Source organism: Acomys russatus, chromosome 21, assembly GCF_903995435.1.
Source record: "Acomys russatus chromosome 21, mAcoRus1.1, whole genome shotgun sequence".
NCBI lineage: Eukaryota > Metazoa > Chordata > Mammalia > Rodentia > Muridae > Acomys > Acomys russatus.
The window spans coordinates 41,584,373-41,597,592 of record NC_067157.1 but is presented as its reverse complement, the minus strand read 5'-3'; the positions used below and the strand labels follow the sequence as shown (position 1 = coordinate 41,597,592).

The window sequence follows — 13,220 nt, the reverse complement described above, 5'->3', positions numbered from 1 at the left end:
CTTATACATTTTACCTCTAATGAATGAAAAAAAATAGTGAATGGTTTCTATTTTCCTCAGAATATGAATATATTGAATAACTACTCAGAACTGAAAATTTCCTTTCTCTAAGACAACGGCATAAGATTACCCATCTACAAGATGATTAATATGCACTTATACCAGAGTAGAATAGCTCAGATGTAAAACCAGAGCCAGATCAAGTTAAACAAAAGAAGAAAGAAGAAAGAAAGAAAGAAAGAAAGAAAGAAAGAAAGAAAGAAAGAAAGAAAGAAAACAAAAATGCTGTGATTTGGCTCTTTCATGGTTATGAGGAAGGCTAGAGCAAGAAACTTGGGAACAAAAGAAGTTGGAAAGGACACTATGTTGTTCAAAGATTTTCTGCTATTTGCAAGTTCAAGTTCAAAAGTAGAGCATAATTTGTGATACCACGGTGCTAAGACGGTCGGGGAAGAGGGCTGCTGGAGTGAAGGCGAAGGACATCCCTAACTAAAACAAGAGTTGACATTGACAGGTGGCACTGAGCCATGAAGATGAATTTACAAGAGAGGGTCTCTTGGAAGCTGATTAATTGCAATAGCCTAACTGAGTACCATGAAGCTGGAGGTAAGCTTTAAACCCCTACCCAGATCTAGCCAATGGACAAGACATTCTTCACAGTTGAGTGGAGAGTGGGGTATGACTTTCAAATGTACTCTGGTGCCTCATATTTGACCCTGTCCCCTGGATGGGGAGACCTGGCAGCACTCAGAGGAAGGATAGCAGGCTACCAAGAAGATACTTGATACCCTATGAGCATATACAGGGGGAGGAAATCACCCTCAGGAATAGTCATAGGGGAGGGGAATAAGGAAAAGTGGGAAGGAGGGAAGAATGGGAGGATACAAGGGATGGGATAACCATTGAGATGTAACAAGAATAAATTAATAAAAAATTTTTAAAAAAAGAACATCATATGTAGACCGTCTACAAGGATGGGTCATGTGAGCTTTAAATAATCATAGGTTTAATAAAAACCTCTTATGCAACTCTAAATTACTACTGGCTTTGCTACCAATGAATGCCATGTTCCTGGGTGTATCATCCATATTCATGTGTGGCCTTAGTTTACACATTTGAAACATGAAAATGTTTCCTGAAATACATGCCAAATCCTGTACTTTTAACCATGCATTTCATTTCATTTCATCTTCAGATTCTAGGCTTGTAGCCAAGTATCCACATACCATTAACTGGTCTTTTGTATTGGTGAACTGAGAAAATTTTCCTGTCTCTTTTAACAAATTTTAACAAAGGCAACTGAATGGCAGATATGCATACTAGCTCCCTGTTTTACAAAATACTGCTGTAAATTAGTATGTACATTACATTACATGTATGTACTATAACATTAAGCATCATTTTTAGTTTATAAAAATTTTTAAAAAATTAACAAAATGAAGGTATATAGTATTTCCCATAGTCCTTTGGACATCTATTTCAGAAAGTGATCAAATATGGTTTTTAAAAATCCAATAGCCTATCACTACTCATTTATTTCTAATTCTTCTAAATATACTTCTAAATAGAAACTAAAAATAGTTTAAGAATGTTTATGACAATAATAGTAGTAATAATGATAACACTTGCTATTTTTTATTGTTATTTTAAGTTATGTACCAAACACCCAGAAAAGTATGTGATTTCATAGTTGGCTCATGTGTTCATTAGTGAATTTCCTTAGAAAGGAAATAAGCCAGATATGGTGCCCATTCTCCTACCACTTGTAAAGTTGAAATAAAGGGATTGTTTAGACTCTGAGTCAGCCTGGCTACATAGTGACTTCTGGATACTATGGGATTCTGACATTAAAAGAAGAACAGCTGTTATTAGTAACCAAAGAATTTCTGTTCCCCAAATTATTTTGTTTCACTTTCCAATTAAGGCTTTTATTTGACTTATTTAAGGATTTAGCTTTAATTAACAATGTTACCCTGAATCAGTAGCATATTGGCTATGAAGTTAGCAAAAGAGAAAAGCCTAAAATCAATGCTTGAGCATTTTCTTAGCACCAAGTTTCTTCTTAGATCAATAAATTCTTTTTATAAAAACATTACTGTCACATTTGGTATAACAGTGCCACCAGGTAAAGAAAGCTAATATTCCTATAAAAATAAAAAGAATTCATGTAAGATAAAATTTAAAGTATAGATATTTATAAAGAATTGTAAAGGTATATGAAATAAGTAAATATTTCTACAAAAATTCAAAATCTGATGATACTCTCAGATGGGTGAGATGAAGATCGTTTTGACAAGGCTTTATATTCTGCCTTCAGTCTACTTTTTCAATTACAGTTTCTGTGAAAATTGACAACCTTGGTGAAATGTTCCTTCCAATGTAAAAATCAGAATAATGTGAACCTTTGGTTGTAGATATTCACCAAATGACATTGTGTGCTGGCCCCTCCCACATCAATTAATACGCAAGACACTTCCCTACAGGCTTGCACACAGGTGAGTCTAATCCAGGCAATTCTTGGGCAGAGGCTTTCCTCTCAGAAGACTCTAGGCTTTATTAAGTTGACAATTAAAGCTTGCACTTAGAAAATGGGTTTAAAGGCCGGGCGTGGTGGCACACGCCTTTAATCCCAGCACTCAGGGAGGCAGAGGCAGGAGGATCTCTGTGAGTTCGAGGCCAGCCTGATCTACAAAGTGAGTCTAGGACAGCCAAGGCTACACAGAGAAACCCTGTCTCGAGGGGAAAAAAGAAGAAAATGTGTTTGATAAATATAGCCAATAGAAAAGAAAAAGAGAAGTAGTCAAAGGTTTCAATCCAGTACTGTTTGGAGTAAAAATAAATATGTTTATAAACTATATCCAGACACAAAGTAACACCTGATATTTACTTTGTGTGTTTGAATACTTTGTGTACTCAAAGAAAATGCCTAGTTCACTTTCTCTAACAGAAACTTGGAAATTATATAGCATAGTTTGCAAAACTCACTTTGTGAAACATTAAACACAAAAGGCTGGGGCCTAATAAAACTAATGCACCCAGGCGGGTCGTGAGCTTCAGTTCCTCCTGTCTCTGTCTCTGTCTCCTTCAGCAACTCCTACTGGCCTGTGCCACCAGAAAGCAAGCCCAGGACAGTCAGGGCTACACAGAAAAACCCTGTCTTGAAAAACCAAAACACCAACCAAACAAAAAATAAACTAATGCATGAGCATAAAATACATAAGCGAATGGACTAGATGAAAACACGCTTCTCTGTTTTTCTTTTCCATCCTTTCTCTTGCTGTGGCAGGTTCAAGTCAGGTGTCTTTGAATCCGACTGAATATGGTTTGCTCATGCTTTTCTTGAAACCCAATTGGTACATTGCAAGATCCCTCGTGACTGGTCCTTAATGTCCATAAAGATTCAAGGAATCTGAGAAGAATCCACTTCTGTCTTAGTTTTAGTCCCTAGCCCAGCCTCGCCACTCCAAGTAATTAAACCTGTTTATTTTCCTGTCAGGGACTTTCAACACTTTCTCTACCTGTTACAAATGTTGTATTCCAAGATGGAATCTGAGCCAAAATTTCATTACGTCCAGCTAATAACTATACCAAAAAGATTTTTCAGTGTTTCTTAACCATTTATAAACTTGTGTTTACAAATGTCTAAGCTGCAATGATTAGTGTTTGCCTGTTGATTTTTTCACATGTGGTCAGCTCCACCCTCTTTAGACTATAAACTCCTTGGTAACTGAGACTTCCTTTAAAAATCCTACAGTTTTTATGCAGCTAATGTTCATGTGTAGTTGAGTATCAGTTGCAATGGCTCTTCATTTAAACTGCACATAGTTATTTGTGTACCTGGTAGATAGTATGGTTTAGAATGGAAAGTTATACTCTCAGAGCAATTCACATTAGCCTAAGTGAATCCAGACAATATCCCAGAAGTAATTCGCTGATGAGGGGATATAAGACTTTACACCTGATATTTCACTCAGGGTTTAGTGTATATTATTACCACCCAACAACAAAGAGCTGAGGTGCTCTGGTGAATTAACATCACAGAATGTACTTCCAGGTTACAAAGGCAGATATAAGAAAAATAACTTTACATTTATAAGGAAGACAACATCAGATTTCTATCCTTGAGCACAATGCTGGTCTTAGTGACGCAAATTAATGATGCCAAAGGACAGAAAGAAGCAAGTTATTGGTATGGGTAATATCACAGAATTTTAAGAGATTTTTTTGAGATATTAATTTGTATAAGATCTCCTTGAAATCAGCAATAAACACAAGGAAATCAAAAGATAGAACAATGAGCAAATGAACTGATGAGGAGAGGATTCTCTGGTGATACATTTTACCTAAAAGAGGAGTCTGGGTTTTCCCTAATGACTCTTAGTCATCGAGGGAGAAATGCTAGAAACTTCAGGGCATCAGTCTCAGGTGTTTTGAAAATGGACTGAGAGTCATGTGCAGTTCTGCTTCTAAAATTAACTCCTAAATCATCTCATTAGAATACTTACCACAATTAGACAGTCTGGAGCTTGAATAAGGGAAGAATGAGAGAAGCTTTGGTGTCTTTAATTTGTTGCTCTAAATAATCTTTCAAGACACTACTATTCCTTGTTATATGATGAGATAGAACAGTTCATTAGTAGAATGTCCTATGCAGTAGATTGCAGTCAAGACAATAAAGGAAAGATACTGGAAAATAGGCAGGAACTATGACAGTACTACATTGAAGTCGAAGTTAGTATATATAATTTTGTGAGAAAAATCATGCTTAATTTATGAATCTACAACTTAGAAAGATTTTCCTCTGATACTATGACATTTTAAATTATTTTATGTCAAATCCTGAGATGTTTCTGAAAAATAAAAAAATCAAATATTGAAAAGAAGCGTTCCCCCTACCCCCCAAAAAGGTATAGAAACATGTCAAATAAAATGTGACACTACAATGGACACCTAACTAAACAAGAAGTCACCTTAAGGTGGAGATTTGCAGGAGAGAACATCTTCATTGAAATCACTGCTTTTCTGCCTACCTGAGACCAAACACTAAGAGCAAAAGTCTCAAAGCAATTGAAAATAAATCCAGCCTGAAAGAAAACGTGTTAATGCCACAGACGCAAGGAGCTCTTTAATAAACTTCCTCGGAGCTTTGAATTTAATTACCTGAAAGTCTTATTTTGTAAAGTTGGTTTGTACAACCTTTAGAGATGATTGGTTTAACTTTTGCCCAGCAATCTTCATTTTATCAGAAGAGTCGTATAAAATGTCCTTGACCGAGATAGTCTTCTTAGAAGTGGCTATTTTAGTACTCCCTGGATCACATAGTTAAAGACACACATTTCAAGTGAGCATCCAGGGTGGATTGGAATTTTATTGATACATAAACAGGGGTCTGTTTGTATCAATATCCCTTTTTCCTCTACAGACTCACAGTGTTCAGGAACCATTCAAGAACCATTTCTGGAGCTTCTACTGGAGGAGCTTTATGTGCACCTGGGTCTCTCATGTCAGTTAAAGTGACAGTTGTCCCGGAGAGGAGTTTTAGGACAAACAATTCAAGCTTGAAAGCCACATATAAGAATGTAATGGCTAAATTCCGGTTGTGAAAATAGAACAGAAAATACCTCAACGTTTATTTCAATGTGAAAGAAAGTACTAAATTAATATACAACTGGGACAATGAACAGACACCCCATCCTGTGCTTTTTAAAGTTATCAAAATTAATTATAGAAATTAAACTATACTAGTGTGGCTATGTCCGATGTGAACTGCACTGTTTGTTCCTGATTTAAAAAAAAGAGGAAGAAAAAAGAAGCAATGGTAAATTCACTAGTGAGTGACTAGGCTAGAAAGAAGAGGAGAGGTAAAGGCTGCTGGAGGCCCCAAAATTCCTAAGCTCCAAACTGAATGTTAAGACTAAGCAATATCCCTTGCTGAATAGTGCCCAGATGGCAGAGACAGCCCTGGTATGGGGTCTTCACAGCTTCTTAACAGGAAATTCTCACCAGTATGTGACTCCATCAAATCTGAAGACAGGAAAATTACTATGTGAACCAAGGAAGTTCAACCACAGTCCCTGAGAAAACAGAGGGCTTAGCCTCAGGAAAAATAAGTACTCAGTTGGTGCTCACACAAAGGAGCTCGCACACAATATCTTTGGAGATAGAAGAAAATAAAAGCAATTTGGTTTTCACTGGTGGCCCGTGTTGTAAGAGGATAAACCAATTCCCATTAAAAAGAAGAAATACAGTGTATCTAAATGACCAAGTGAAGGGTGTGATCTCCTGTGATAAAATAAACACCAAAGTTGGTTCTTATGGTGTTCTGTGATCAAGATGCAGCCTGGAATAGATTATGCTGTGGAGAACACCATTCTTGCCATACAATGCCAATCATTAAGCAGAAAGGAAACAAAGACACCCAAATTGATACACAGGTGAAATCGAGGTAGGTACTTCCACAACAAAACCAGCAAATCCAGGTCCAACTCATTTCCAACACATGATCCCCTTGCCAGAAGACAGCCATGACTATCAGTTATTTTAACAACATAATGCTTTTGGAACCCAGATTTAAGAGAGGAGGATCACCTAGTGCCTTCGTCCCCTGAGTAAAACATAATAAAATATGGAAGATAAAGCTATGACAAAAATGATGGATTATCACTCCCTCCTGAAGAAAGAACCCATATTTCTGATATTGGTAGCCAATTACTAAGGTCAATAGAGGTAGGAATATTAATTATTCAAATGAAGCACAGTCTGGGTTTTGCTATTCCTTGTTGATTAACCTCTCCAGTGCTGATATTTCACACACTTTAATTTGTGCTTTAAACAGGCTCTACCTAGACATTAGAAGAAACTATAATACTCAGACACAGTACAATAGCATTAAACCTTAAAATGTAAAGAATCAACTGCTGAATTAAAATTTTTTGGTTTAAAGGACAATGAGTTTGTGCTCAAAAGAGGTATGAAAGGACATCACTGAAATGATTCAGGAGCAAGAATCATTATATATATATTTTTGTTTGTTTGTTTGTTTGTTTGTTTGTTTATATTAACTAGAGCCTACAACCACTATAGTAACTGAACATTGGGCATTTTTCCAATGAAACCATATCTATGTCCTTTCTTTTACTGTTTGATTTTAAGAAATATGAATGCAATAGTTTTCAAGCTTTTTTTCATGACAGATAAACCTTGTAAATTGTTATCTTAAAAGTTAATTCATACCCATGTGCTCAGTTTTCTTATAAACCCTTTGGGGAAGCTAGAATTCATGAACTGAAAAATCTCATTTTACCCAATACTCTATATACACTTTGATGAATATAGTAAAGAAAATATTTTATGTAAAAAGTTTCCAAGAATTTATATCTATAATATTCTGGGGGGGAAAAATCAAAGCTTTAACCTCAGGTCAAACTACTTTATTTTTTAAAATCCATTTTAAATCTGATATCTGCTGTCCTTTTATTGGCGATTTATAATTGGTCTCTCTCTAAATTCTGAAGAGCAAGGTCATACTCTTGAAGACTATAAACCCAACTCAACTGCAAGACATTCTCAACACCATTTCTTGAAGAAAGCAAAAACAAAAACAAAAGAAGGTAATTTTTTTGGAGGGGACACTGATTTTGGCACATGAAGGCAGGGGAAATTTACAAATGGTTTAAAATATGTACTTTTGTATGTAAGGTATTCCAGAACTTAAATGGGCCTTTCTGACTTCCTGAAGAAGATGGCTGCATGCCCTCATGCCTGGGAAGTTGTGTGTGTGTGTATGACTAGGAACACAGGACGGCAATGGAGCATACCTTTGGCTGGCTAAGACAAGATAAAACTTACAAGCTCATATTTCAAAACCACAGGAGAAGGTAGGGAATGGGGTGCGCATGTGTGTGAATTATTCACTTTGATGAGCCTGCTAACCTTCAGAAACCATTGACTGTTCACTGAAGGGAAATACGGTACCTTTACCTTGGACCCATAACCCTACCTAAAAAAAACCTCAGACTATGAATGCAAACCACCTTAAGATCTGTAAGTAAAATCTTCTGCTAGACACCTTTACACGCAGTTCCCATAGCTTTTCTACTCCTACCCCCAGCAACACACTAGAATATGGTTTTACTGCACTGTAATTACTAGGGGAGGAAGATAAAAAGCAATGCCTAGGTGGGCGTGCACTCAGAAGGGTAAAGTCAGCTTCACGCTGTGCTAGAAATAAAAAGGGACTACATGCACTGTGCTCCTGGACACAAATCATATAATTCCTTGGCTTTCTTGGTAGTTTTCTTTCCAAAATATAGTGCCTACCTTCCGTGTGGACTGCGGAGACATAGGTCCAATTGTAACGCTTGACTATGTCAAGCATCGCCCTTGCCTGCAAAGTATCAGAAGGGACCACCCTCAAGAAGTATTTGTACAAAGTTTTGTCGCTCAGGTCTATGCTGGTGGCAGAATAGGCGATCTGTGGGATGTCAAACAGCTGGAGAAGATTCTGGACTTGAATGGCCACAGAGCTTGAGCCAGGGCCTATTACTCCAGCAATAGGCTTCTTAGTCCTGCCTGGGGGGAGGGTCTGACCATCAGGCAAGCAGCGGTTCAGCCCATCTTTCTCATCTCGGATGGAAATCAAGGAGTCCCTGATGAACTCGATACTCTGTTCCAGAGCCACTGAAGAGTGCCAGCAGGAGTCCCGGATCTCACTGCCCAGAGTGATGTTGGGCAGGAGTACTGGGTCCGCGTTAATCTTATCCAACGTGTGGAACATGGCCTCCACCCTCTGGATACCATACTGTTCTCTGATCTCCCCACACTTCCTTTCGGGTACCTTCTCAGCTGGAGGCTGGTGATGGACTGAGAAGAGGGCTCCAATGATGACATCTCCGTCCGTTCTCGCCACGGAGCGCTGAGAGGAGGCACCCGCCAGCAATACTTTTCTGTCGGGAATTCTGGGCAAAATGGACATCTCCAAAAAGATCATTGAGAAGAAAACCAGGAGGAGCCGGACCATTGTGGCGACAACAAGGTTCACTGCGGGCCAGCCTCGTTCCCACGCCGGTCCCGCCTGCAGGTTCCCAGCGCGAATCACCCAGATGCCCGCCGCTGTTTTTCACCGCTTGGTGCCTTTGGCTAACACAGCTGGTTCAACGCTTCCTCTGCCTCTGCCGCCTCTCTCCCCTCCTCTTCCTCCTGCTGGTCCTCCACGACCGCTCCCACACCCTGGGGGCGTTCTTAGAGGAAATCAAGTCGCGGTTTTTCACTGGTGCCCGAAGGTGTGTGGATCAGGTGTGCAGTGAGCGGCGTGTTAGTGGCCGTGAGCTGGACACTGATGATGAAAGAGGGAAGTCAAGGCCCAGTTACCGGAGAAACTGTATTTAAACTCTGGGGTCTGTGATGCTAAATATTGTCCCACTCGCTTCACCCCAACACAGCCTTCAAAAACAGCTAGGGAGGCAGCTCTGACCAATGCCTAAAGGGTTATTGTACCTGGCTTGCTTGCTATGCTCTCAGAGTCCTGAGAAGTGAGGAGCCCGCTGACCCGCCCCCTCCTCCAGCCTCAGGTCCCCTTTCAGTTCCTCCAAACCTAGCAAGTTTTCTCGGGTGATGGGGACGGCAAGGGGAGGGAGAGGAGAAGAGGGGAGGAGCTAAGCTCTTAACCTAAGAGAACTTTCCTGGATTTGAAAAGATCAACTTTTTCCCAGAAGAAAATTTGGGAACTCTTTGCAAGGTAGAAGTGTTTTTAAAAGCAACGCAAACAATGAAAGCACATTTTACTTTAACACTTAGAGCTGAAGAGACCCTGACACGCAATTTTAGTAGTAAATGTAAATGCGACAGCTTGTGAAAAGACCATATTAGTTACTAAGGCAACGCCTGGTAGTCTCCCTGTGTTGGGGTTTGGTATGGGTTTGGTATGTTGCACCCCCTAAGAAGTAAGGCTTACTGTAGATATTCAGGGAGGAGTGCACTAGGTAACTTGTTTTTCTAGATGGGATTGGGGAAGAGGAGGGTATCCTGCATCCGCCTATGTATCGGGAACCCTAGGACCTTTGCATCACAGTAAGAAATGGAAGAAAGGAATGGGGGGTCGCCTTTGGCACATCAGCCTGAGACACCCCGAGGTCAGAACCCTGGACAGCGCTCGGAGCTATGAGGCGGCACAATTCCGTGCAGCGCCTGCAAATCCGAGACCTCCCCTCCCTCTTTCTATCTTCTTCCTTCACATTCTTCACACACACACACACACACACACACACACACACACACACACACACACACACACACACACACACACACACACACACACACTCCCTTTCTATCGCCTCCCTAGCATCTCTCCACCCTCATTCTCTTCGCCTATCTGTTCTGCAGGTTTATACTCCAATCCAACTGCTTTGGGGGTAGAGGCACCTGCGGGGCTGAAGTTGGCTCCCTCTCCCGTCCCTCCCCGATCCCTTTCTCAAGGTGAGTGTCAAGATGAAAAGGGGGCTGCAGGAGCAGGCGGTGAGTGAAAGCTCAGGAAGAAAGGCACAAAAGAGGAGGGGGGAATCAAGCCAGCCGCCCACCGCTCCTCACAGCTTCTCAGACATGCAGGACTCAAAGAGATAAATAAACGAAGATCCTCCTGGATCCAGGAAGAAATCCGATAGATTAGAACAGTACCTTCCTTTAGGGGTGGGCTTCACCTCAGGAAGATATTCGCTCATCTGAGCCAGCTTGGGGTTTGTACTCAAGACCTACCTGAGTCGAGGTAGACAAAGCTATTGGTCCCCAGGTCAGAGGATTGCAGCTGCCCTCGGTTCGCAGACACCTCAGCTCCAAAACAGATGGTGCAAGGATGAGATCTGGGCTGTACACTAGTGCCCTCTTTCTTCAGCACTATTTTACCGCAAGGGAGGAAAAAAAAAACCGAGGGAGGGAGGCAAAGTAAGGGAAAAAAAAAAAAAAAAGCAGGTCACCCAAGGTTTGTCTAATATCTATTAGATATAAAAACCAGTCATTTGATAGAGGAGGAGGAGAAACTAGGGAATTCAGGAGCTATAATTTTTCCACTACTGTACTATCTATCTGAGAGGACTTAAAGAAGCTACCGATGCACATGGATATTTAGTAATATCTGGCCAGGAGAGTGAGGGGCTCCTAAGCTGTTTTGGGAGTTGTTTTCTTTCTTTGCATTTATCTTAGAGACTGATATTTTTTTTTCTCTGAAATAAAGGGCATAGTCAGAAAAACAATGTGTGCAATGTGTGTATTTATCTACCTATGGAGAAGGCTCTGTTGGCAGGTTGCAAAGACATAGGAAGAGGTTTCATGGGGTGAGACAAGGGAAAGGAGGAACATATACATCCTCAAACAAGATAAGCCACGCCCACCTTTTCCAGGTCAAGATGTATCTAAATTGAGAACAAGAGGTCACATGAAAAAGACTGGAGTGAAAAACATCCAAATTCCTCCCAGACTGCCAGCACCTTCGAGACAGGTCTTACTGCATGAAAACGGGAAGTTAAGTCACGTTCCTCTGGGGGCAGGCTGGCTGAACAGAAGGATTCCTGGCTTCTTCAGAGGACAAAACCGAATGACATGGAGCCCTTCCACTCTTATTTAAAGCTCTTTGGTGCAGACCCCAGGCTATGGAGGGGCCATTGATCATCACTGTGTTCAGCTCCTGATATTAGGGCATCTGTCATATCAGGACCAGAGGGACATATGGGGCTGTGCATGTCTTCAACTGTGTGTGCTGTCAGAAGTTGGAAAGAGAAATGCCTCCAGTCAAGAACAGAAGGTGGTCCTGTTCTGGTTTTTGGTTTTTAATTTCCCTCAAGTGTCAGACATTTCTGAACCATTTTCTTAGGCAACCTAAGAAGGATTTCCATGTCCCCCTTTCTCCAAAGGAATGGACTGAAGCAAGGATGTACTCTACAAATGAGAAGGTCTCAGTTCTCAGTTCTCAGTTCTGGAAACAAAAACAAAAACAGAGAGGCATTTATTTACTCAAGGGAGAGAGGAACACATAAGTGTCTGCCTTCGTACACAGGGCAGATGCACTCTCTGAATTTTCAGAAGAGCAAGCTAAATGTACTCATGGTATTTCTCTTCCTCTAGCAGCCACTTGAGTTTAAATTTTAGATTATGTCATTCTGGCTTCATAGTCTCTAAACATGATTTTTCTTTAGCTCTTTCTCAGTTATAACATTGCATATATAAATCAGTAACTGCGTGCACTGGCTAGTTTTATGTCAACTTAACACAACATAGGGTCATCAGAGAGAAGGGAGCCTCAGTTGAAAAAATGCACTAACTTGCCAGCCTGTAGAACATTTTCTTAATTAATGTTTGATGGGACAGGTCCCAGACTATTATGGGTGGTGGCCGCCCTGGGCTGATGGCCCTGGATTCTATAAGAAAGCAGGCTAAGTAATCCACCAGGAGCAAGCCAGTAAGCTAGTAAGTGTTTCTACCTGGCCTCTTTGTCAGCTGTTGCTTTCCAGGTTCCTGACTGACAGGAGCTCCAGTCCTGACTTCCTTTAATGGTGAACTGTGGTGTGGAAGCATAAACTGAATAAAATCCTTTCTTCCCCAAGTTTGGCCATGATATTTTATTGAACAAAAGTAACACTAAAAGAAGAGACTAAGATTTTCCACACCCCAAATAAAATAAAGCAATGTTCCCAAAGTCCACAATTATCTTCAGTATGTGCCCTTTGATGCTCAAGGCCTTTGATGTATTGATATCCTTTGGAAGACTGTCTAGCACTGAAGGAATAATTAAAAGTTGAGATTTGATGGGTTTTAAAAATTGATTTTATATCCTAAGTCAAACTATCCATTCAAGGAAGGAAGATGAACTCTCTCTCTCTCTCTCTCTCTCTCTCTCTCTCTCTCTCTCTCTCTCTCTCTCTCTCTCCTGTTTGTGGATCAGGATGTAGCTCTCAACTACTCTTCCAGTTCCATGTCTGTTGCCATGCTTCCCACCATGGTGATGATGGACTGACTCTCTGAAACTATATGCAATCTCCCAATTAAATGCTTTCTTTCATAAGTGTTGCTGTGGTCATGGCATCTCTTCACAGCAATAAAACAGCACACTCTCAAACAATGCCATCAACTTGAGACCAAACATTCAAAGACCTGAGCCTCTGTAGACATCTGTCATTCAAACCACCGCATCTTGTCTCAAAAATCAAAAAGGAAACAAAAAACAAGACAAAAAC

At 40.4% G+C, this 13,220-nt stretch overlaps 1 protein-coding gene across 1 annotated transcript in view; it reads right to left on the bottom strand.

The window, feature by feature from the left end:
* Grm1 (glutamate metabotropic receptor 1) overlaps positions 1-10,882 on the bottom strand; it is a 384,350-nt gene extending 373,468 nt beyond the window's left edge. Inside the window, exons 1-2 of the mRNA XM_051164140.1 lie at positions 10,750-10,882; positions 8,320-9,334 (exon numbers count right to left, since the gene is read on the bottom strand). Coding sequence (XP_051020097.1) covers positions 8,320-9,019 — 700 coding nt within the window. The 5' untranslated portion in view covers positions 9,020-9,334; positions 10,750-10,882. The remainder of the gene's footprint in view (positions 1-8,319; positions 9,335-10,749) is intronic.
* Between the last annotated feature and the right edge of the window lie 2,338 nt (positions 10,883-13,220).